Source organism: Leopardus geoffroyi, chromosome D1 (genome assembly GCF_018350155.1).
Source record: "Leopardus geoffroyi isolate Oge1 chromosome D1, O.geoffroyi_Oge1_pat1.0, whole genome shotgun sequence".
Lineage (NCBI taxonomy): Eukaryota > Metazoa > Chordata > Mammalia > Carnivora > Felidae > Leopardus > Leopardus geoffroyi.
Genome location: NC_059329.1, coordinates 101027190 through 101053122, shown reverse-complemented (window position 1 = coordinate 101053122; position 25933 = coordinate 101027190). Strand labels below are relative to the sequence as shown.

The window sequence follows — 25933 nt, the reverse complement described above, 5'->3', positions numbered from 1 at the left end:
ATTGACAGCATGGAGCTTGCTTGGGATTCTCTCTCTCCCTCTCTCTCCCCTGCTCGGGTGCTCACTCTCTCTCTCTCTCTCTCTCTCAAAATAAATAAATAAACATTTAAAAGAATAAAATAAAAATTATTGAACCAACAAGAAAATTTTAAAAGTAAGGTTGGTTTTCTTATAATCCTGCAAGAGAAAGAAATAGGAAAAGCAGAACATAGCTACATTATGCTACAAAGAACTCTTAAGTAATATAAAAATTTCATGGAGTAATTTCTATACTTATTTTCTCTTATAAACCCCTCAAAACTACAGGGCAAATTAGAAAAATAACTTCCTCTTTAGTTATATCATGAATTACTTAATTAGTGGATTAATGGTCATTTCTAGTCCTGTATTGTTATTCCTTTAAGCCTCTAGCAAACTGTGTACTTGCCAGTTGTTTCTTTTTTTTTTTAATTTTTTAAAATATTTATTCATTTTTGAGAGTCAGAGCACAAGGGGAGGGGCAAAGGAAGAGGGAGACCCAGAATCCGAAGCAGACTCCAAGCTCTCAGCTGTCAGCACAGAGCCAGAGGCAGGGCTCAAACTCACAAGCCGTGAGATCATGACCTAACCTAAGCTGAAGTAGAACACTTGACTGACTGAGCCACCCAAGCGACCCCAGTTTTTTTTAGTTAATATCTATTTAACATTGATTATATGCCCAGCATTGTATAAATCACTCACATGCCCTCCACCATTTTTGTGACCTCATTAGAAACCATCTGTTCAAGTAAATTCCCTAGTTTACATCCTAAAATTGTTCACTTAACATTGATGGAATTAACACGTAACGCTATTTACATTAATACGTATACTTTGACTTAGTACTTGAATAAATACTTAACACTATTAGATATCCCCCTTTTATTCTTACGGAGCATAATTTCCTGTTTTCTCACAAAAGGATGTAAACTACACAAAAACTCGGACTTTGTTTAATTCACCATGCTATCCAAAGTTCTGGGACGAGTATTGGCACTAGATATTTAAAAGGATTTTGTTAAATGAATGAGTGATTTCAGTGGATCTCCAAATGGCTAAGGTCTTAAAATATGCATTAGGCCATTTTAATTGAATATTAGATTTCCATTGTCTCATCAATTATTTGCTTCATTACTTTTGTCCTCTCAGATACCTTTCTGGAGCATCGGATCATGGAAAATAGGAATAATGTTACTGAATTTATTCTCCTGGGACTTTCTAAGAGTAAGAAAGTCCAGATCCCCTGCTTTTTATTTTTCTTACTCTGTTACCTCGCTATCTGGTTGGGGAATCTGATTATTATGGCTTCTATCACCTACAGTCAGCTAATTAACCAGCCCATGTACTTCTTCCTTAATTACCTTGCCCTCTCAGACCTCCTCTACACCTCCACTGTGACACCCAAACTAATGACTGACTTACTGACAGGGAAGAAGGTCATTTCCTATCATAACTGCATGACACAGCTGTTTACCACACACTTCTTTGGGGGGGTCGAGGTCTGCATCATCACAGGAATGGCCTACGACCGCTATGTGGCCATCTGCAAACCACTCCATTATGCCGTCCTCATGAGTAGACAACGATGTAACTCAATTCTCGGAGCATCATGTGCAGGTGGGTTTCTGCATTCCATTGGCCTGTTTCTTCTTGCAATTTTTCTGCCATTCTGTGGCCCCAATGAAATAGATCACTATTTCTGCGATGTATATCCTTTGTTGAAACTGGCCTGCACTGATACACACAAAATTGGTTTCTTAGTCATTGCCAATTCTGGCCTGATGGGACTGGGGATCTTCGTGGTTTTGATGGCCTCCTACTTCATGATATTATGCAATGTGAGAGCATATTCTGCAGAGAACCGCCACAAGGCCCTTTCCACCTGCAGCTCCCACATCACGGTTGTGATCCTGTTTTTTGCACCTGTCATCTTTGTTTACATTCGACCTGCCACAACTTTACCGGAAGATAAAGTGTTCACACTCTTCTACACAATTATTGTCCCCATGCTCAATCCTCTTATCTACACACTTAGAAACACAGAGATGAAAAATGCCATAAGGAAAGTTTGGTGCGGTGCAAGGTTTTGGAAAGGGAAGTCAATGATTTGAAGGCTCGTCATCTTTAAATGTAAATGGGTATCTTCTCATCACACACCCTCTTTTTCTGATTCTTTGCCAATGGAAAAATCAGTCACAGCATGCAAAAGGCAAGCCTTAAACAGCAAAATGCCATCAGTGGATTACTCTTTCATATTCCTTTCCGGGTGTGCTTCCCCTGTTTTCTTGCTTCGCTAAATTTTAAGTTCCATGAAAGTAAGGGCATATCGTATTTATTTTACTGCCTATTTCCTAGTAGTCAGCAAAGTCTATATCACATATAGGAGCTCAATAAATATTTATTGAATGAATTTACAAATATCTTGTCACATAGCTCTGCTTCTCATCCCTTATAGGAACCACCTTCATGGCTTAATGACCTACTTAGACATTAGATACTTCTGATATGTACCTTCTCTGCTTATTTTTCTACTTCTAAATATTCTGGCTTCATCCAGACAAGACAGGATTCTACCCTGGATCCAATCATCCAGACAAGATACTCCAAAAGGTGTATGAGTAGCAAAGATTAGTATGGCTGAATTCATGCTATTTTAACTGGTTTGACATAAAATATATATAATCAAGGAGTAACCACAACTACTTGTACTGCAGGAAGGAAGAAAATATAAATCTCTCAAAACTAAGGACCTTTTCAAAGTAAAAGATTTTCACTATCTAAATTCAAGTTTAAAATAATCCTAAAACAATATTTCATATAAAATATAGAGCAGGTTTACTGATGGGATAGATAGGGGATGCTGATAGGAAAAAGAGAGAGAAAGATGATGGATAAATGATAAATAGATGATAGAGTGAGTCAGCAAGTACAAGGGAATGGAATGTTTAAGCAGTTCTCTGATGAAAGTTAATGGAAAGAAGTGCATCTTTGGAGAAGTTGGATTCACTCACCCAACTATGTGGTTTTTTGTTTTGTTTTGTTTTGTTTTGTTTTGTTTTTTTTAAACAAGGCATTCCTCAGTTGTATCTAGTCTGAAAATCTTATCTGATTTTCTTTTCCGTCTTCTACTTTTTCTCTTTTCTTTTCTTTTCTTTTCTTTTCTCTTCCTTGTCTTTTCCTTTCTTTTCCTTTCCTTTCCTTTCCTTTCCTTTCCTTTCCTTTCCTTTTCTTTTTTTTCTTTTTAAGTAGGCTTCAAACCCAGTGTGGAACCCAACACAGGGCTTAAACTCACCACCCTGAGATCAAGACCTGAGCTGAGGCCAAGAGTCCCATGCTTAACTGACTGAGCCACCCAGGCACCCCTTCTACCTTTTCTTTTATACATGACACCATCAAGAGTGAACTCTTGGGCACCTGGGTGGTTGCATCGGTTAAGCATCTGACTTTGGTGCAGGTCACGATCTCAGCTCAGATCACCATCTCATGGTCATGAGTTCCAGCCCTGCATGAGGCTTGCTGCTGTCAACGCAGAACCTGCTACGGATCCTGGATCCTCTGTCCCCCTCTCTGACCCTCCCCCCACTCACACTCTCTCTCAAAAATAAATAAACATCAAAAAAAAAGACAAAAAAAGTGAAATCTTGATCTGGCTAGTGTGAAAATTTCCCTCTTGCTGGCAAGCCTGATAAACTTTGACTGTTGACATCAATTTATACGAGAATTTATTTTTATTTTTCTTTTTTTAAAAATTTTATAATATGTATTTCTTTTTGAGACAGAGAGAGAGAGAGAGAGAGAGAGAGGAGACACAGAATCTGAAAAAGGCTCAGAGACAGAGAAAGAGAAGGAGACACAGAATCTGAAATAGGCTCAGAGAGAGAGAAAGAGAGAGAAGGAGACACAGAATCTGAAACAGGTTCCAGGCTCTGAGCTGTCAGCATAGAGCTTGGTGCAGGGCTGGAGCTCATGAACCGTGAGATCATGACCAGAGCCGAAGTCGGACTCTTAACTGACTGAGCCACCCAGGCACCCCAAAAGTCTTTTCTTTACCAAACTATGTAATTGCCTCTTTAGGTTCCAGTTTGATGCTTAGAAAACTTTTAACCTCTAAATTTCAGTTTACTCATCTGTAAAATAAAGCCAATAATTAGATAATTAATTCAAAATTAAAGTTTTAGAGCTTTTTTTTTTTTTTAAAAAAAAAGTTTATTTATTTACTGAGAGAGAGAGACAGAGAGAGAGAGAACTGAGGAGGGCAGAGAGAGAGACAGAATCCCCATCAGGCTCCACACTGCCAGCGTGGAGCCTGATGTGGGGCTCGAACTCATGAACTGTGAGTTGCAGACCTGAGCCAAAATCTAGTCTGACGCTTCACTGACCGAGCCACCAAGGAGCGTCAGTTTTAGAGCTTTTTAAGAAAAAGATCCTCAAAAATAACTTGTGTTGACTGCAATCATGCTTTATTATAATGTTACTTACACATGTATGGACATAAGTCACAAAAATCATTATGCTTATAATTCTAAAATAAAATTTCAAAGTATAAAATTAACTATTTATGTTAACATGTTTTAATTTGAATGTTCCACAGAAATTAATTTACAGATGCTAGGGGATAATAACAACAATAAAAATTATTTTGAGCAGTTTCTTTTCTAAGAACAATACTCATATCCTTCCATTTTTATAATTACCTTATGAGGCAGTTACTATTATCTCCATTTTACAGAAGAAGAAAAAGAGGAGGAAAGACTAGTTGTCTTTCCAGGGTCTCTCATGTAGGAAGATATTATTCATTCACATGCTTAATTATGTTGCTAACGTCATATTTTCTTTTTTATTTTGAGTGTTATAAGACACCACTTGAATCATAATTGTCATCTCTGTTATTATTTTACTTTGTAATACTAGTTACATATAATCAAAAGTAATTTTCATTAGACAATAAATTTAAGAGTTTAAACCAAAATCAAGTGTTAAAAATAAAGCGTTTGTTAATAGTTGTCTTACTACTCCAAGAGTTACCTTTAATGAACTCGTATAAACTGACATGTGTCATGATGTAGGCTGCATAAGAATTTCACTAAAGATCCAGTTAGTTTATCAATTGCTCTAGTAAAAATTCTCTTAAATTTTTAATACCTTTACAAACATGCCCTTTCTGAAGACAGCTCTCCATTTTTTTTCAGAGAATTAGAGTTTATTTTTTATTTTAAATTTACTTAGTTAAATTCAAGTGGGTTAACAACCAATCGTATCTTTCCATTTGAACTCCCTAAAATTTTTCATTGTACACTGTGCTATGACTTTTTTTTTTTGCTGCTCTATTTATGTATTTGTTTATATATTCAGTCTCTGTTCATTTCCCCCCTAAGCTGTGCAATATAATGTTTGTTCCACTTTCATGATGTCCAAAGTGTCTGACTTCATTAAATAATTAGGACAAAAACAGTTATTTACTTCAATTATTTGAAGAACTTTTCAATTCTACAGATATCAATGGATATCCAGAGCTATAGATGCTCTATAGAAATTGGAAATTTATAGTTTTCGTTCTGATGGCAATGGAAAAAATAAATTTAAGCATATTCTTAAATTAAATAAATTAAGCATGTTGAAACAAGTAGCTTCAATGCCAGAATTTATATTGGTTTTTACAGTCACATTGGCCCCAAGTAATATTAAGTGGAGATTCTACAATGTAACTGCCACTAGCCTTTCTGTCTAAGGCATCCATACTTCTCAGACATTTAAAAGTAGCCAAACATCCTACTCTTCTGGTGCAATCTCATTTGATGTCTGCTGTGCCAGCACAAGTATCAGTAGATCCCCATTTTACACTCAAATGGGGCTCAGTTTGGAGAATGTGTTATATAGCTACCTTATTTATTACCAATGCCACTTTTTTATTACAATACAAAGAGGATTTTTATAGCAAATATTTCTGTAATTATTAAAATGCTGTGCTTTTTAAATGATCTAATTAAGTCATTTTAGAAAAACTCTTCGGGTTTTTATACAACCATTATTCCTTACATAAATAATGCTTTTATTCCTTAGACCCTATTTAAATAGTATTTGCTTTTTAAATTGTTGCAATGAATATGGAAACTAAAGAGCTCAGTGGAAAACATGATTCTAAGTTTCTGATGCTCCTTTTTGATGAGAACACAGGGAGGACCGTTTATGTCTGGGATGATTAACAGGATTGCAGTTTATGTACATCTGAAGATTTCATTCATGAATCCAAAGTATGGGGAGATTAGAAAAGGGGACTTTCAGTTAGCAACTTATGGACAGAATCCAAAGGAAAAATATATCAAAGAAAAGTGTAACAGAACTTCAGCAAGGAAATGAGGACTCAGATTACAAGGGAAAAATAAAAATAAGAAACAATAAAGAAAAAAGAAAGTATTTCAAGGTAAATTATATATTAATGCAGTCACCCCAGTGTCTATGCTTATATTTCCTAGAGAAAAATTCATGGTTTAATGAACTTAAGTAGAGAGAATATCACTGACACCAATGTCTATGCTTATTTTTCTTAGAGCGGAGTTCATGGTTTTTCAAGACAATGAATGTCACGTAAGTAAGATATGTAATGAGGAGGGAAAATGCCTTTCAGATGATTTGCCTTCCAATAAAACATAGTTTCTGGCACCACACTTTTCTCAAGGCACTCTTCATCTCCACGTTTCTGAATGTGTAAATGAGAGGGTTAAACATGGGGGCAATGATGGTGTAGAAGAGAGCAAACACTTTATCTTCCGGGAAAGTTGTGGTTGGTCTAATGTAAATGAAGAGAACAGGCACAAAGAACAGAACAACAACTGTGATGTGGGAACTACAGGTGGAAAGTGCTTTGGTGCGGCTCTCTGCAGGGTAAGCCCTGATGGTGTACAATATCAACAAGTAAGACAGCACCAAGACCACAAAGGTCACCAAGCCCATCATGCCTGAGTTGGCAACCACTAGGATCCCAACTCGGTAGGTGTCTGTGCAGGCCAGTTTCAGCAAAGGATACACATCACAGAAGTAGTGATCTATTTCATTGGGGCCACAGAAAGGTAAATTGATGGTAAGGAGACACTGGAAAAAAGAATGCAGAAATGCCCCGGTACAGCTAGCAGTGACTATGGTATAACACCTCTGCCTGTTCATGATGATGGTATAGTGCAGGGGCTTGCAGATGGCCACGTAGCGGTCATAGGCCATCGCTGTGAGGATAAAGATTTCAATCCCCCCAAAGAAATGCATGGCAAAAAGCTGTGCCATACAGCTAGTATAAGAAATCATGTTACTTTCTGCCAGCAAGTCGGTGACTAGCTTGGGTGTCACTGTTGAGGTATAACACAGATCTGAGAGCGCAAGGTTATTAAGGAAGAAATACATGGGTTGGTCAATTAGCGGGCTGCATGTGATAGAAATCATTATGAGCAAGTTTCCCATCCAAATAGCTATGTAACAAAATAAGAATAGTAGAAAGCACAAGTTTTTAATTTTCTTGTTCTGGGAAAGTCCCAACAGAACAAATTCAGTGACGTTGTTCATATTTTCCATGGTCTAATGCAGTTAAGTCTCAACAGGTTTTCCTGAAAAAAAAGAGAAATGGCAAGTCCTCATGGGAAATATTGACTGAGCATGGTGTGGGTTCGAATGAGTGTTGCAAAAATAAATTCATTTATCTCATCAGCTTCTTATAGTACATTTTAAAGTACTTCTAAGCTTTTATGAATAGGCTTAACATATAATTTAACAGATCAGGTTACTTTGTAGAGTGAAAAGGAATAATATTAATGGTCATACTCGCTCATGTCATAAACAAAGATGCGCAGACATCTTATGTAGAAGATGGAAAAGGTGAGCTTAGAGGGGATGCATTTCTTTTCCTGGAATAACTCATCTGCTTGATGGTTTGAAATAGCCAGGCTGGGATCCAAGCAAGTGAGGTGAATTACACAGTTGTAAGATAGAATCCTGTCTTTATTTAAAATTTCCAGTTTTTTAGGGGCGCCTGGGTGGAGCAGTCGGTTAAGCGTCCGACTTCAGCCAGGTCACGATCTCGCGGTCCGTGAGTTCGAGCCCCGCGTCAGGCTCTGGGCTGATGGCTCAGAGCCTGGAGCCTGTTTCCGATTCTGTGTCTCCCTCTCTCTCTGCCCCTCCCCCGTTCATGCTCTGTCTCTCTCTGTCCCAAAAATAAATAAACGTTGAAAAAAAAATTAAAATAAAATTAAAAAATAAAAAAATAAAATAAAATTTCCAGTTTGTTTTTTTTTTGGAAGGGAGTGGGGGTTGAATCACTAAATTCTATACCTGAAACTAATATTACGTGTATGTTAGCCAGCTGGAATTCCTTAAAACAAACTTGGAAAAATAAATAAATAGAATTCTTAGAATTCTCGTTTTTTTTTTAATGGTGGAATTTGCATTTTTTAAATACTGCATAAAAATCTTACTATCTTCATTATTGAGCTGTTTGCACACAAGATGAGTAACTCATTTGTCTCACTCTAAGTCCTGACTCTGGGTTGGAACCATTTAATATTTATCAACAGTATAGCCAGCAATAAAGAAAATATGATACCAGCTGAGGAGCAAGTGGCTGTGACATGTCTTTTGATGGAAATAGATGAAAAAGAAAAGAATTAAATACTTAATATTGAGAGACACACGCTATGGTAGAGCAATTCAAACAGGCATGAATGGCACTTGCTAGACACATACTGGACTTCAATCATCATTTTTTTTAATAAATGAAAGATTGCATGAATAAATCATGATTTCACCATTTTTCTTATATTTTTAAGGTGACTGAATTATTTCTTGTAGAAATAATGATGATTCCATAAAAAGTGCATCCCGGGTCGCCTGGGTGGCGCAGTCGGTTAAGCGTCCGACTTCAGCCAGGTCAGGATCTCGCGGTCCGTGAGTTCGAGCCCTGCGTCGGGCTCTGGGCTGATGGCTCAGAGCCTGGAGCCTGTTTCCGATTCTGTGTCTCCCTCTCTCTCTGCCCCTCCCCCGTTCATGCTCTGTCTCTCTCTGTCCCAAAAATAAATAAACATTGAAAAAAAAAATTAAAAAAAAAAAGTGCATCCCAAGGACCATTTTTCAGGCTATTACATATATTCTCAGTATTCCTGTAATCAGAAAAAATAGAAGATATTTTTTAAATAGCTTTAATTTAAATAGTGAATATGCTTATTTTATTTTTTTTAATTCTTTTAAATGTTTATTTATAGAGCGTGAGTGGAGGAGGGGCAGAGAGAGAGGGAGACACAGAATCCCAAGCAGGCTCAATGCTCTGAGCTGTCAACACAGAGCCCGAGGTGGGGCTCGAACCCATGATCTGTGAGATTACAACCCGAGCTGAAGTTGGACGCTTAACTGAGGGAGTCACCCAGGTGCCCCTTTTTTGTTTTCTTGTTTTCTTTTGTTTATTTTCAATGAATTTGCCAACGTGCCTCTGTAGTTAAAGCTTACCATTAGTCCTTTCCAAGAATCTAAGCTCATTTTTAATACTTTTCTTCATACAGCCTTGAAGAAAAACATGATTTTCATAAGAAAAAAAAATATGAATAGAAAAATTTCATTAATTAACAAGCAATATAGTTTGAAACACTGTCTTTCTGTCTCTGTTGCTCTTTCACGTTAACTAAATCTCAAATTGGCAAACTGGGCAAAAAATTCAATGACTCCCTGGTTCCCCTGTTTACCCCAGTCGAACGTTTCTTTGTGGCAATTCTCCAACGCATCATCAGATACCCAAAGAATTCATAAGCGTGCTGGTTAAATTAGAACTTACATTTCCAGGTGTCTGGGGGGCTCAGTCGGTTAAGCGTCCGACTTCGGCTCAGGTCACGATCTGGCGGGTTCATGAGTTCGAGCCCCGCGTCGGGCTCTGTGCTGACAGCTCGGAGCCTGGAGCCTGCTTCGGATCCTGGGTCTCCCTCTCTCTCTATCCCTCCCCCTCTCACACTCTGTCTGTCTCTCTCCTTCAAAAATAAATAAACATTAAAAAAATTTTTAAAAAAAGAACTTACATTTCCAATACCTTCATATTAATTACAATGCCTCCCTTGTTAATATTAAAGTCGCTGAATTTTAGATTTACAACATCTCAATTTCAGGCTTATGTGGCTTAGAGAGAGAACCTCGTATCAAGAGCCGGAAGGACTCATTTGGCTTAAACACATAGCACAAGCTATGACCATAGCTGGGTTTCTTCACTTCCTCCAGTTCCTCCTTTCTCTCGTCTGTTAATTGAAATAAAACTTTCATAAAATAATCACATAAAATAAAAAAGTCAAAGAAAAGACACTTCCCTTCTCTATACTACATGGAGCTTTTCAAAGTTTCAAATCAATTGCACGTAGTAAGGGTTTCAAGATGGTGTGTACAAAAAGAGAGATGAATACTTTATTTCTTTCTTTGACAAATATTTTTTGAGTTCCTACCATGTAGTGTAATGGACTTGAGTAGATGTGAAAGGTCCTGGCCCTCATGGTGGTGACGTGCAGAAAAGCAAAATAAATTTCAGGAAGAACATGGAACTCGGCCATTTAAACTTAGCTTTAAATATGGAAACATTACATAAATATTCTCTACTTTTACAAATATGCACACAATAAATATATGAAATACAAATAAAAAATGAAAACTGGCCCTTCCTAATTGATTCAGTCACCTCATCTTCTTCAATTCTGCAAAAAATTCTATCAAAATCCTGGAAGGTACAACCTACCTGCTTTTGTAGGAAGCATTAGCCTCAACAGACTTATCTCAAATAGGAGCAAGGATATTTTAATGCCAATTTTACATACAGTCAAAGAGCTAGTGTAGGGGTTGAGATACATTTTTTTTTAATTTAAACTTGCTTTGCTTTACTGATTTGTAGGCCATAAAATCCAACCCTTACCTAGACTCTTTTTCTCTTATCTTAAAATGTAAGAACTATACCAATTTTTTTTAAGAACTCAAGTTTCTGTCACTAATTGATTCCTTGATTTTGAAAAAAAAAAAAGAACGTATCCTTTTTTTAAAGGATGTAGGGGGTAACAGACTGTTTTTCCTGTCCTTTTTTGCAACTATTAGATACTTTAAGGCACTTGTTTGAGGATATATTTCAGGTTCCCCCTGTCCTTAGTCCTCTCTCCTTTCTGAGAGCAAAGGGTCCTATAAGAGCACCCAGGCTAGTCACCTTGTGTGACAGAGATATTCCACCTCTATTTTAATAACTCTGTCTCTTTTTAGTTTCTTCAATATACCATGCTAAATTAATCTCTAAAATTATGGTTTTCTATGTCATACCCATGCTTAAAAACCACTCTTTTGCAAATATTTCACCCCTATATTTATTGCTGCATTATTTCTAATAGCCAAATTACGGAAGTAACTCAAGTGCCCAACAGTAAATGAATTGATGAAGATGTGATTTTACACACACACACACACACACACACACACGCACACGCACACACACACGTGTGCGTGTGTGTGTGTGTGTGTGTGTGTGTGTGTGTGCAATGGAATATTACTCAGCCATAAAAAGGAATGTAATCTTGCCATTTGCAACAACATAGAAGGACATAGAATATATAATGTTAAGTGAAATAAGTCAGTCAGAGAAAGACAAATACCATATGATTTCACTCATCTGTGGAATTTAAGAAACCAAACAAATGAACAAAGAAAAAAGAGACAAAAAAAAAAAAAAAACCAGAAACCTCAGAATTTTAAACACAGTGAACAAACTGGTGGTGGCCAGAGGAGAGATGGGTGGGGAGATGGGTGAAATGGGCGAAGGGGATTATTTTGATGAGCACTGAAAAATGTATACAACTGCTGGGTCTTTCAACCTGTGGAAATCTTTATCTCATTATGCCTCCCTGAAATACTTCCATTTATCTCATTATTAAAATTTAAATTTGAACATCCAGGAAATTAATTTTCATTACATTGATTCAAGGCAGTTTATCAGGCAATGACAGTGCCTTGTATTCTTCTTACCCTTGATAATTTAATATTTCACTCAGTGGATTCATTTTGGATTTACACAAAACCAGGCTAGAGATCTGGCCATATGGTCTGGAGTAAGGTAATTAACTTGTCTGGCAGTTTTTCCTTCTTTAACATGTGCATTCCTAACATCAATGTTCCGTAATTGTGTAGGTTGAATAATCAGGTACAAAGTATGCAGCAGGCATTAATTTTTTTCTCTTTCACATTTTTTTCCCTCAAATCATTATGTATGGATTAGGTACCCAATATATAATGGGGAAAAATAAACAAAAGTACACTAAAATGTTAATAGATAAAAATGTAAGCTATTACAATTTATATCAAATAGATTGCTATTATTAGTAGAGTCCTTCGCAGACGTAAAAGAGAAATAATGACAATATCTAATATTATTTAGTGCTTACCATACTCTACAGGTAGTTCTAAATCTTCCACTTGTATTAATCGTTGATCCTAAGAGGCCCAGTGATTCTTTCATTATCTCTCTTTTGCCAAAAGGAAACCAAGCCTCTTTAAATTTTGGATAAAATATTGATAGCTTCTGAAGACTAATTTTAAGAATATTTTGATTTTTAAAATAAATGATTTTGGGTACTGATAATTTGGCTGTCAAGCTCAAATTATTCTTAGAATTATTCCAGGGGCATATTACCTTTTTTTTGTTATTTCTTTCTGTAACCAAGTTGCCTCACTCAAGAAATCAAGGTTGAGCTAACTTTTTGACAACAGCTCCAAAATTTTCTCAGGGCTATAGTCACAATCATTCACTGAATTCAGTACTAATGTAACAGAAAGTTGCTATAGAAAATATTTACAAAACTTGAAGAGGGAAATGAGCCTATAAAATCAGCGTACTTATAGATAAAAATTTAATTTATGCTGTATATATAAGCTTTGTAAAATTTGAAAGTCATTTTTTTTTTTTATTATAAAGTGGTTGGAATTTTACTTACCAGGCGATTATCTCATTGGACAAATTTCTTTATCTCTGAGTAAAAGGCGGCATTTGGTGCTTTCAACACGATCAAAATAAATGCTTAATTTTGCTGCTGAAGATTAATGAATTTCATCACATGAGCATCCCATGTAAGTCCTGGTTCTGGGACTTTCCTATTTCCCTTATAAAGAGAATCATTTTCTCCTGATTTTTGAAACTAAAAGGAAATAAAATCATCAGTGGCATTTATGTTGAAAAATGCTCTTGTGTGTTTTCTACTCAAAAGGTGCCTCTTCATTGGTTTCAGCATTGGACCTGTATATATAATGCTGTTTAATTTCCAAGTGTTATTCAAACTAGATTACCTGGGAGATTACAGCCCCAGACCTCCCTCTCATTTTTTTATGGGGTAAGACATTTCCCAAAAGAAAAGTTGGCCAATGGACAGCTGAAAATGGCTTAATTCCTTTTCAGTCCTTAAAAAATAGTTATGCCATGGTTAAGAACTTTTTATACCTTGAGGAATTTGAGCACAAACCAAGAATTCACCTCTATCCAATATTGATAGACAATAAATTACGTGCTTTTTTTGAAACACATTCTGAGGAAACAGTAGGGAATAATGTAACGTCTTTACAGAGGTTGAACTAGAAAATGCAGAAGAAGCCTAAGGCCAGGATTTGAAGTCTGCCTTAGTGCAGAAGAAATTGATGGAACAGTGGGTGGCAAGGTTCTTGTGTCCTACTGAACATCCCAATGGCCCTACTTCTTCCTCTAGCCTCCGCTTTGGCAACCATTTTCCACATATTTAACTCTGAGAGCAGGCGTAAATTTATAGTACTTTCTCCTACAAATACCACAATGAGGATTTGTGTTGAATAAAACTTAGAAAATGTTCCTCTAAAATAAAAAAGGTGTTTTTGTAATCCAGGAAATCAATTAAAAAGGTATATACAATGGAAAGCATGGTCAAAACAGCTAGAAAATGGTGCATAACAAAGTGAAGCTTGAGCTACAGGTCATAGTACCATCGACACCTGCACAACATGGGCTTGAACTATGTGAGTTCATTTATATGCGGATTTTTTTTAAATAAATATATTACAATACTATAAGTGTATTTTCTCTTCCTTAGGATTTCCCTAATAACTAGCTGACTTTATTATAATAATACAGTATATGACATATGTAACATGTATAACATACAAAATTATGTGCTAATTGACTGTTCCTGTTATTGGTAAGGCTTCCAGGCAACAGTAGGCTATTAGTAGTTAAGTTTGAGGGGATGTGGGGCCAAAAGTTGTGTACATCCCTAATCCCCACATTATTCAAGGGTCAATTGTAGATTATGCAAAGCGTAACTGGGGACTTTCTGGGTGCAAAATATGAGTAAAGAATCGGGGCAGACTGAATGTGTCTGAAAATGATGCATAGGTTGTGGTCAGGATTGGAGAAGAAGAGTATGCTGACTAATTTAGAAAAAAAGTGAGGAATTTGGTTGTATTGGAGCAGCCATAGTCTGAATAAGACTGAACACCATACAAGCTGGTTATTCCTATCTGTAGAAAAAAATAGTTATTAAGTGGAAGAACATATAAATTAGTAATTTGAGAGAAAACTCTTATAATGCTTCTGCTATTGACAATTTTGACCTTATGTTTGAAGAGAACATTTTTCTTATTTTCCACGCAAAAAAAAAAAAAATTTACTGATTTTCCACAAACATCATTGATGTATTGGGATTCACAATGTCTGTGGAGCTTGAAAGGTGTGTGGTGTGAGAAGCACAAAATTATAAGGATTGTGAAATGGCCCGCCTTCTGTTGTTGGTATCAGAAACCTTATATAAAGTATAGAGTAGCTATTAGTTCGCCTACACAACTTATCAGGATGAGAGGTTTTCTGTCGTAGCTCTGGTCTCCAGAAGACAAAACATAGACCCTGAGGAAAATGAAGGATTCGACCACAAGCACAGCAGGGTGGGCTGTCAAGGGAACAGAAAAGTACAGCCTTTATGGTCTCTTAAGTCAACACCAGAACCCTAAAAAAGGAAAATGAAACTGCAATCTAAGATAGTGACGTTTGGGGTTGAATCTGAGAATTTTGAGCACCCAAATGCCCTGAAACCTCTGTACAAGCAGAATCTGCTTCTTACTCCTTTCCAGAGTAGCAGAGATTCCCATGGCCTGGGGATTACATAACAACCTCACCTCTGTTACTTCCTGGCGCCATGATGTTTATTTCCTTAAGGTCTGATAGGCTCAAGAAACGTTGAGGAGATTTCCTGTGATTTCATCTCTTTTGTCTCAGTCAGCACATGTAGCTTTACGGGGAGCTGGCTGCAAAGGAAATATATGATTCTCTCTGTTTATGTTTAGTTCTACATGGAAACTTGGCACCAACTGGAATAGAATTTTGTAGCATTAAATCCCCGAATATGAATGTCCCCAAAATGATAGGGGTTAAGGAAGACCTTCTTAGTTGGCAAAAGCTTAGCCAGTTCATCTTGCTGTCTACTTTGTATAGACCAAGAGATAACTAGAGGCATAGATCTGTTCCAATTCATGGCAGTCGTTAATGGTTTTACTGGTGTTTAGAGATTTAGAAAACATGAGTAGAAGATGCGGATATATGAATAGACAAAATGTGAGTCATACACATCAGTGTCTACTGCAGAGGAACTTCTTAATGATGGTAGACAAGATTATATGTTTCATGGATCTCAGCCATCCTCTTTTCCCAGCTACGAGTTCAAACTCTTTGGTCTAGGTCTAAAGTGGCCATTGTGGCCTAGAAAGCATCCCTATGAATGCTATTGCTAGGGATGAGCAATATGAAATTTACCTCATGAAGGTTCATCTGGCTTCTGTGACTACTTTGTAGTTATGACTATGTAAGGCAACCCCAAATTTAGTGGTGTAAAACAACCAATTTATTATGCACTTGGACCCTATGGATCAGGAATTTAGACATAGTGAGGATGGCTTGGCTGTGCTCCATGATGTCTTGGGTCTCAGATGACAAAACTCAAAGGCAAGGGGTGCTCACTAGCTAGCAGCTGAAGTCATCTGGGGCCATCTTGACTTACATATCTGGCAATTAACACTGGTTCTGAGCCCAGACATCAGACGAGCTGCTGGCCGTAAAATTCCTCATATGGTCTCTCCATATGGACTAATTAGGAAATATTGCTGTGGCCATCTTTAGAAGTTACTGTCTGTCACACCAACATTGAGTGTTCAACATGTACATTCTTCAGGGAGACTACTCAGTTACTCAGTCCTGTGGTAGCAAGTGGATTACACTGAAAACCTTCCAACATGGAAGAAACAGAATTTGTGTTCACATAAATAGACACTTATTCTGGATATGGATTCGTCTTTCTTGCTTATAATGCTTGTACAAGCAGCACAATGCATCGACTTATGGAATGTCTTATTCACCACCACGTTATTTCACTTAGGATTGATTCTGATCAAGTAATTTATTTCAGAGTAAAAGAAGCATGGTAGGGGCACCTGAGTGGCTCAGTTGGTTAAGCGTCTGACTTTGGCTCAGGTCACGATCTCACAGTCCACGAGTTCAAGCCCCATGTTGGGCTCTGTGCTGACAGCTCAGACCCTGAAGCCTGCTTCAAATTCTGTGTCTCCCTTTCTCTCTGCACCTCCCCAGTGTGCTCTCTCTCTCTCTCAAAATAATAAAAATAAGCATTACAAAAATTAAAAAAGAAGCATGGTAGTGGACATATACACAGGAATTCACTGATCCTACTACATACCCTGTTATAGACTGAACTGTGTTTTTGAAAATTCATATATTGAATCCAAGTAACTCAGAATGTGATCATTTAGAGATAAGGCCTTTAAGGAGGCAATTAAGTTACAATGAGGCCTTTAGGGTGGGCCTTAATCCAATATTACAGGTATCCTTATAAGAGAAAATTTGGACACCCAGAAAAAGTACCAGGAATATCTGTGCACAGAGAGAAGACCATGTGAGGACACACAGAGAAGGCAGTCATCTACAAGCCAAGGACACAGATCTTTGGAGATACTACACCTGCCAGCACTTTGACCTTGGACTTCCAGACTCCAGAACTGCCCAAAAATATATTTTTGTTTAAGTCACACAGTCTGTGGCATTTTGCTATGGTAGCCCTAGCAAACAATTCATAACCCATTTCTCTTAAGTAACTGATCAGAAGCAGTGAGTAAGTGGCTTACTGAACAGTGTCAATTCAGAAACAGCATGCTGAAAAGCTGGAGTTCTATATTTAAGGATGTGTTAACGAAAATATGATTTTATTTAATCCATAGTCATGATAAAAACAGTTATAGAATTTTATGGAATAAAAGAATGTGTATGCAAGGACCTCCTTTATTATTATACTAAAATCATTATAGAATTTGTTTGCTCCCTGTGCCAGCATTTTTCAACTCAGCAGGTTTATAGGTTTTACCTATAGAGGTTATTCTTTCATCAGGGAACACAACAATTATTTTATTGAAGTGGAAAATGAAGTTGTCACTTGGACATTTTGGGCTCCTCCTGCCTCTACGAAACCAAAAGACAGGAAGGGGCTGGCGTGATTGGTATTGATGATAAGGTCAGATTTGTTTGTTTGACACAATGGTGCACGGATGACCAATATCTGGAACCCAGGGCATCTCTTAAAAGTTCCATAGCTAATAGTAAAAATTAATTTAAAAAAAGAAAAAGAAAAATGACAAGATCATTAAAGACACAGAATATCAGGAATGATGATTTGGTTCACATTAGTAGACAAAGAACCCCAATAATAAAGGTCAACCTGAAATTAAGGGAAAGAATGAATAGAAAGGACAAGAAATAAAGGTATAAAAGTTAACTAAAATCTCATTGCCAGTTATCATGAGTTATCTCGTGACAGTTGAAGCAATGTAGCAATGTATTGAGTAATTTTACAATATGTTCTTAGTGTTACAGATTTTCTAGGGAGGATTATAACCTGACCTAGAAAGGGAACTAAATTGGAATTAACTTCATCCAGAATGTTGAGGATGTTCTGTTTCTTTTTTGGAAGAGAGTGAGACTACCTTAGCAGCAGCATCTTGTTCATTGGAAATATAAATATAAGCTCCTTTCATAAAGTTCAAATACCATACAAAAGAGTGTTTATGAATACTGTACAGCTCATGTACCTATTTCCCTCGGCTCAAAAACCTACTTTTATATGCTCTCCTCTGAGATGCCAGGAGTAAAATCTACCTATATTTCTTATCTACCAGGAGACTTATTAGTTTCTGTCAATAGGAGTACGCTTTAGTGACAGTGGAAGTCCACAGGAGGGAAAAAAAGGCTTCGCTACACGTTCACAATAAACTATCATATTAAGGAGAACTTGGGACAGGTACTCGAGGAGAATGGAGGAAGAATGAATTGAAAAACATAAATGAAAACTGTCCAATTATCAATAATATTGTATTCATTTCGTATGGTGACAGATGGTAATTAGACTTACTCTGGGGATCATTTCAAAATGTATAAAAACATGGAATCACTGTGATGTACACCTGAAATGAATAAGATACTGTATACCAATAATACATAAATAAAAAAAAAGAAAAAACATCGTAAAAAATAATAAAATTGTCCAATCAGGAGAAGTCTTGAAAATGCTATAGTTTCTGAGCTCCAACCTGAGGCTGGCTTTGCAATCACTATACACTCTCTGTATGTCATTTCTTATTAATTCTAGGGTCAGGATGGAGCTCTAACGTGAAATTCTAGAACGCTTTGCGTAGAAGTTACTTCCCTTCCAAGAACAAATGACGAAACCAAATTTTCTTCATGGCATCCTTCATCTCCATGTTTCTCAGCGTGTAGATCAGAGGGTTGAACATGGGGGCAATGATGGTGTAGAAGAGAGCAAACACTTTGTCTTCTGGAAGTGTCACGACTGGTCGAATATAAATGAAGAGAACAGGCGCAAAGAACAGAATCACAACTGTGACATGGGAACTACAGGTGGACAGAGCTTTGGCGCGGCTCTCTGCAGGGTAAGCCCTGATGGTGTACAGAATCAGAAAATAGGACGCCATCAAAATCACAAAAGCCAGTAAGGCAATCAGACCTGAATTGACAATTACCAAGATGCCAATTCTGTACGTGTCAGTGCAGGCCAGTTTCAGGAGAGGATACACGTCACAGAAGTAGTGATCTATCTCATTGGGGCCACAGAAGGGTAAGAAGATGGTGAGAAGGAACTGGCTGGCAGAGTGTAGAAATGCCCCCGTGCAGCAGGCTGTGATGATTGTGTTGCACCTCTGTCTGCTCATGATGACCGTGTAGTGCAGGGGCCTGCAGATGGCCATGTAGCGGTCATAGGCCATCCCCGTGAGGATGAAGATCTCGATGCCTCCGAGAAAGTGGAGGATAAAAAGCTGTGTCATGCAGTTACTGTAGGAAATGGTCTTCCTCTCTGCCAGCAAATCAATCAGAAGTTTGGGTGTCACTGTTGATGTGTAGCTAAGGTCAGAAAGTGAGAGACAATTAAGGAAGAAATACATAGGTTGGTTAATGAGTGGACTGCATGTGATGGAAATCATTATGAGCAGATTGCCCATCCAAATGGCGACGTAGCAAAATGAAAATAATATAAAGCAGACGATTTCAACGTTCTTGTTTTGAGAGAGTCCCAAGAGAATAAACACGGTGACGTTGTTTCTATTTCCCATGATCCAGTGCAGTAAGAATGCATAACAGCCCCCTGGGAAGACATAACACACAAGTCAGTGTCAGAAACGTGCATGGAGAATATAGATGATGGCACTAATATCATGAAGGGATATTTAATAGATATGATCCCAGCGTTTGGGAAAATAAAATCTAATATGTAATATTTTTTTCCAATTAATCTCATGATGATTTCCATAGGTCAGTCTTTTGGGACATTAGGTTCAATCTTGACATTAATAAAAATTAATGCAGTTAATCAGTAAATTTTTTTAAAAAGAAGTGTAAAAATTCTTAGTAGTCGCCAAATGTTCTCCAATTCTAAAGAACTATACAGCTAAGTCTTTGTAAAGGACATATCTCTGGGTCCCTGACAAACTCAGATTTGTCAAAGATGCAAGTATAAGTCATCAAAGTTTTTGTTAAATGATATAGAAGAAAATGTGAAGCTTGACAGTGGTCACTAGTAGAATATATGCTTCCCCCAAATAGCCTCAGAATGAGGTAGAAAATAAAACTAATGATTCATATATGATACGTATACTTTTACAAAGTGAAAGACAAACAGTTCTTGGCAGGAGGCCCCTGGATTGGTTTGAATACTTTTTTTGGATGGCTTGTTTATCTTTGTCTTAGTGATTCGTGACAGTAAGATGACGGTATTTTATATCAAAAGTACACTTATTTCCATAGGCACGTCAATAAAAATCACATACTTAAATGAACCACAGAATGAAGCAAAGTTAAAACTGAAAAGAAAAGCAGAAGTCAGTTTCACCTTTATGGTTTTGCTCTTGACTCAGCGTATCATAATTTGCAAGTCATTTTCTTCACAGTGGTTTGAATTACAGTACGAATTTGTTTCCCATACCTGTCCCATGCATGCCCTTTGCCAAAAGAATCTTGTTGCCACATAACTCAAAGAAAATACTTTTGGGAAGTGTTTATATGGAAAACAAACGGTTGAGACCCAGGCTCCATTACTAATTATACGAGTGTGTGAATTTAGGTACCTACCAACTTTTTTTTTTCAACTTAAAGTGTCTCACTTGTAAAATAAGGAAATCTGCCTGAACTTTGCCACAAAATGGTGGAGAAACTCAAACAATCAAAAAATGGCTCTTGCTTTATTAAGCGTAGGAGCTTTCATTGCTGATTTTATTATATTAGTGCTAGTGTTACCAAATCAGTAAAGTTGTCAATAATTAAGTCCAATAAATATTACTCCCATGTAGAAAGTGGATTATTTAGAATGGTAAAATAACTTTGAGACCTGTACTAACCAAATCATTTTGTTTTAAATAGGAGTGATTTGGGGGCGCGTGGGTGGCTCACTCGGTTGAGCAACCGACTTAGGCTCAGGTCATGATCTCACGGTCCGTGGGTTCGAACCCCGCGTCAGGCTCTGTGCTGGCAGCTCAAAGCCTGGAGCCTGCTTCTGATTCTGTGTCTCCCTCTCTCTCTGCCCCTCCCGCACTCATGCTCTGTCTGTCTCTCTCTGCCTCAGAAGTAAATAAACATTAAAAAATTTAAAAAATAAATAAATAGGAGTGATTTTAATTAAAAGTATATAGAAAATACGGAGGTGCCTGGCTGGCTCAGTCAGTAAAGCATGCGACTCTTGCTCTTGGGGTTGTGAGTTCAAGCTCCATCTTAGGCATAGAAATTATTTAAAAAAATAAAATCTTTTAAAAAAAGGTTTTTAACAAAGTATATAGAAAATACATAGAAGGAATAAGGGTAGGTTCAATCTCAATCTCTTTATCATTCGGCGATTATGCTAAACCTACAAGATTTGATATGTGAAAAGGCATGCAAGTTAGTTGGGGTTGGCCATACTTTCTCCCAACTTACTTGGGGCCTCTGGGCTAATGAAAAAATGACAGGGGTGCCTGGGTGGCTGAGTCTGATTCTTGATTTTGGCTCAGGCCATGAGCTCACAGTTTGTGGGATCAAGCCCACGAACAGGCTGTCAGCACTGAGTCTGCTTGGGATTCTCTCTCTCCCTCGTCCCCGGCTCATGCTCTCCAAACAAGTAAATAAGTAAATAAATAAATAAACTTTAAAAAAGAAAAAAAAAAAAAAAGAACATAGAATGGTAACCACATGATCCAATTGTTTTGTGTATAAATTTTGACCTCAAAATGCATCTCTAATACTTATCATCTTTCTTTACATGTTGTGATATATCTTCTGCTCTAATCTTGTAGCGACAATTTCTCAATTAATTTTTAAATTCTCCCATCACTCTCTTTTAAAGAGATTAAGTTAACTGTGCCACCCACCAATTACAACATTCATTTACAAAAGGGCCTTAAAACACATGAATTTATTTCTTTGGTACCATTTTAAGATTTGCAGTTAGCTTACAGAGGGGTGCCTGCATGGCTCAGTTGGGTAAGCATTGGATTTGGGGTCAGTTCATGATCTCCTGGTTCATGAGTTCAAGCCCCACATTGGACTCTGGGCTGACGGTGCAGAGCCTGCTTGGGATTCTCTCTCTCCCTCTCTCTCCCTGTCCCTCCCCCACTTGCATGCATGCTTTCTCCCTCTCAAAATAAATAAACTTTAAGAAAAAAAAAAAGAGTTAGCTTAGAAAGAACCATTGAAAAGTAAGTTTTCATGACTCCAATTATGCCATCGTAATGTCTTCTTACATGTAAACAAATATACAATCTTAAAAATAACATTTAAAATATTGGTTCAGCCAATTCTTAAAGTAATTGCTTGTTCATTTGAATGAACATAAATAAAACCATCATATTAATCATGTACATAGAAATGAATAACCACCTGAATTGTTTTTCTTCTTCCCCTCTGCCAAAACTACGCAAGAAAATTTTGCTTCAAACATGAAATTAATTCTCTGTAGAAACTAGTTGTTGGATTATGCAGGCAAAATCAATCAATCTGTTTTCACTCGATACAAAATCAGTTTTCCAACTAACTAAATTAGGCCTAACCTTCTAACCAAACAATATTGCTAACTATATGGTTCAATTTCCAATTTTCTTTATTTTTGGGTCCATAGGAAGCACTTAATTTCCCTTCCTTTTCTTTCATTTCAATGTTCCCAAACTTGCGTGGTTCACCAAGTATAAATTACCACTTATATTTCTAGCTTCTCAATTTTAGAGTGCAAGAAGATCTCTAGTCTCTCTTTTAATGTTTATTTATTTATTTTGAGAGAGGGGGAGAGTGTGCATGAACAGGAGAGGGACAGAGAGAAAGAGAGAGAGAGAGAGAGAGAGAGAGAGAGAGAGAGAATCCCAAGGAGGTTCCATGCTCACCACAGAGCCCAACATGGGGCTCGATCCCACGAACCATGACATTATAACCTGAGCTGAAATCAAAAGTCGGTGGTTCAACCGGCTGAGCCACCCTGGTGTCCCACTAGTTTCTACTTTTGATTCAGTTATCAATTTTAAGTGTGAACTCTGAACTTCATTCCCCTCAATACTTTCACCTGTCTAAAATGTAGACAAATTATTTGTTCCCTAAATAAATCAGAGAGTTCTGAATTTCAAATTTAAAAATAGATGAATGAGAACCCTGAAAAAAAACACCATCTAAATGAATATGGTAGTAAGCGCAGTTTGACACACGTACAAGAGTAATAACACCTTCCGGAGATAGAAATTAGTTGAAGCTTTCCTGATCAAGTATACATAGAATATCCAACTAGTATTTAGCAAAACAGAATTTGAAACCAGAGTTTTCTGAATCTAGAGCCTGAGTTCATACATAAAGGGTATAGAATCAAAGCAACAGAAGAAATGTAATGTTTAAAACCCCTTTCTCTTATTATTTCATGCAAAACCAAATAACCTCCAAAATCATGGTCCTTAAACCCTTTCAACTATTATAATTTTGGTATGCAGATGGCCAAAGAGATGATGAATGAAGCCAAAGTCTCTAGGTCTATACCATACAGAAAATACTCAAACGAAACCATAAACTCCCTCTGTTCCTCTCTCCTGCATATGTAGCCCAATTATCAAGAGGAAGAACGTTATGCTCACGTAAGTAAATAAAATGCACTGAATCTTGTGATGCTCTCATACATGAGGAGTGATGCTAGCCACAAATAGTCCCTTTGTAAGAGCAGTGGTTAGAAAAAAAGAGATTGTAATTTATTCTCTGCTATAGCTCTTCCCTCCCTTTAGGCATTTGTACTCAGGGTCCCCATCCTAAAAAGGATAAATCCAGTCTTGATAATTTATCTGTTTTGGTTAAGATTTTGCATTTTGGTTAAGATTTTGCAACCCTTGGGCTGTCTGCTCTTGTTAAAGTTTGGGGAAACCTTGAACATAATGAGGTGAACTTGCTTGGGTTTAAATTCTGACTACCATGAACGAGCCCATGGACCCATTCCGTTATTTTACTATGCTATCAGTAAGTCTAATAGTTCTTCTATTACCTTCCAATTTGAGCAATCCCATGTGCCTACCATAAAGTTTTAAACCCTCACAATAATTCTCACAAGGAAATATCACTAACAAACTGATTTTATTATTAAAAAGGAAGCTGACTCATAGAGAAATTAAATAATTAGCCCAAGACCATACACGCAAATAGTACAGTCAAAATCTGAAATAATATATATCTCACTTTGCAATGCACTTAGCAAAATGTTACGTACTTACCACAGTTACTGGTACTTAGTGTTTACTCAATAAATATTTGATATTGTAATTACTTAGAAGATTGTCTCACTGACCCCAATATTTCCATTTTTGCCCTATGCCAAAATAAACCCTATACGTTCTTGTTTTTTGTAATCCTAAATTCCCGAAGGATGGGGAGACTGTTTTATATTCTGCCTTGAAATAGTTAAGAAGTGCTGGCACAAATTTAATTTTGAATTTTAGCCGTCTAATCTGTATGATCTTTGGCATGTACTGTTTTTCCTCAGACCATCATACTGCCAATGGATGAGTCCATCGCTGGTGAGTACGTTTACCTCCCAACACTGTTGTGAGAATTAATTGGATAAAATGGGTAAGTCACCCAATACATGGTAGGGACTCAATAAATATTTCTAACTATTTTATCTTTGTTCTGTCTCTTGTCAAATACAGGCTACCATTATTTAACCAATAATCAGTAAATGTTTGTAAGTGATTAAAAGAAATAATGGCAATGATTTCAAATGGTCTAAAATAATTGAAATTATTGTCATTACAGTTATTGCAGTCAATAAGGGAGGGCAAGAAAAATAAACAGAGGTAAGGTAAACAGAGACTCAAGTTTTGAGATACTTTCATTTGATTTTTCAGTGACCTGAGGAGGGTATTCAGTTAACATAACGCTTGGGGATATTTGTTGTTGTTAAAGGAGAAAGGAGAAATCAGTTATCATAATAGTGGTTACTGGAGGAAGTGTACTTGTCCTTTGAATTTGAGTTTTATCACTTTCCTTGGTGACCTGTGAATCCGTTTCCTCTAGATCAATACTTTATCAACTTTCCAACGAGAGTTCTAAGAGTCCTTTTATTTTTTTAATTTGAAATTTGCTATCCACCTAAGCGTCATTTCCCTTTCACTGCCTGCCTGTCTCTTTTCAAATGTCATATTACACTCTCAATGGGCAGCTCTTTGAATTTATCGCTGCCCCAAGCTCAAAACAAATTAGGGTACAAAATCCAGAGAAGATGCCTGTATTTAACTTTAAATGACAGTCTGTTAGCTATAACACGGAGGCAAAAGTAAATTTAGCTGATAGCACACATTCAGGCAAAAAACGGGAAGGGAGGAGAAGTAATTCACCACACACGTTCCTCCACTTTGCTGTGGATCCATCCGTATTTCTTCTTTTCAGTGTTTCTCTTTCCTCCCTGAAATTCTAGTCATTCGCCTCTGCTATTTCATTTCAGCTTCTTGAATTCACATTTCACTCGGCATAACTCGTTAGCCATTCTCAGGAAAAAAAAAAAAAAAAAAAAACACCTCGTATCATTTCAGAGACAACTGACACCAATCACTCAAGCAACATTCACACAAACGATGAGAAGTCATATGTTCCGAGTGACAGTCTGAAGTCAAGCGGCGTATTTTTTATATTCACAGGGATCAAATCACGGTCTATATTTTCATCCCCTAAATTACTCCTAGAGATGTCCAAGCTCGCATGAATAATACTTAATAGACTATGCATTATTAAACTACATTTCTTTTATTCTACCGCACTGACTTCTTTCTGAGGAGTTTGGATTTACCTTCCCCAAATCATAAGTCCACCATG

General features: G+C 37.1%; 3 protein-coding genes across 3 annotated transcripts; 1 reads left to right on the top strand and 2 right to left on the bottom strand.

Moving 5' to 3' along the window:
• Window positions 1–1190: 1190 nt before the first annotated feature.
• LOC123600505 (olfactory receptor 4P4-like) lies at window positions 1191–2129 on the top strand. Its single transcript, XM_045482541.1, has one exon. It carries the CDS (start codon window positions 1191–1193, stop codon window positions 2127–2129), a length of 939 nt encoding a protein of 312 aa, XP_045338497.1.
• A 4455-nt stretch (window positions 2130–6584) lies between these two features.
• Window positions 6585–7578, bottom strand: LOC123602648 (olfactory receptor 4P4-like). The gene has a single exon (XM_045487110.1). The coding sequence runs from the start codon at window positions 7576–7578 to the stop codon at window positions 6640–6642; it is 939 nt and encodes a 312-aa protein (XP_045343066.1). The 3' UTR covers window positions 6585–6639.
• An 11184-nt stretch (window positions 7579–18762) lies between these two features.
• Window positions 18763–19692, bottom strand: LOC123600504 (olfactory receptor 4P4-like). Its single transcript, XM_045482540.1, has one exon. The coding sequence runs from the start codon at window positions 19690–19692 to the stop codon at window positions 18763–18765; it is 930 nt and encodes a 309-aa protein (XP_045338496.1).
• Between the last annotated feature and the right edge of the window lie 6241 nt (window positions 19693–25933).

What these genes read in the sequence shown, in the direction of transcription:
- LOC123600505 (XM_045482541.1), top strand. Translation starts at nt 1,191, where the DNA reads ATGGAAAATAGGAATAATGTTACTGAATTTATTCTCCTGGGACTTTCT.
- LOC123600504 (XM_045482540.1), bottom strand. Translation starts at nt 19,692, where the DNA reads ATGGGAAATAGAAACAACGTCACCGTGTTTATTCTCTTGGGACTCTCT.
- LOC123602648 (XM_045487110.1), bottom strand. Translation starts at nt 7,578, where the DNA reads ATGGAAAATATGAACAACGTCACTGAATTTGTTCTGTTGGGACTTTCC.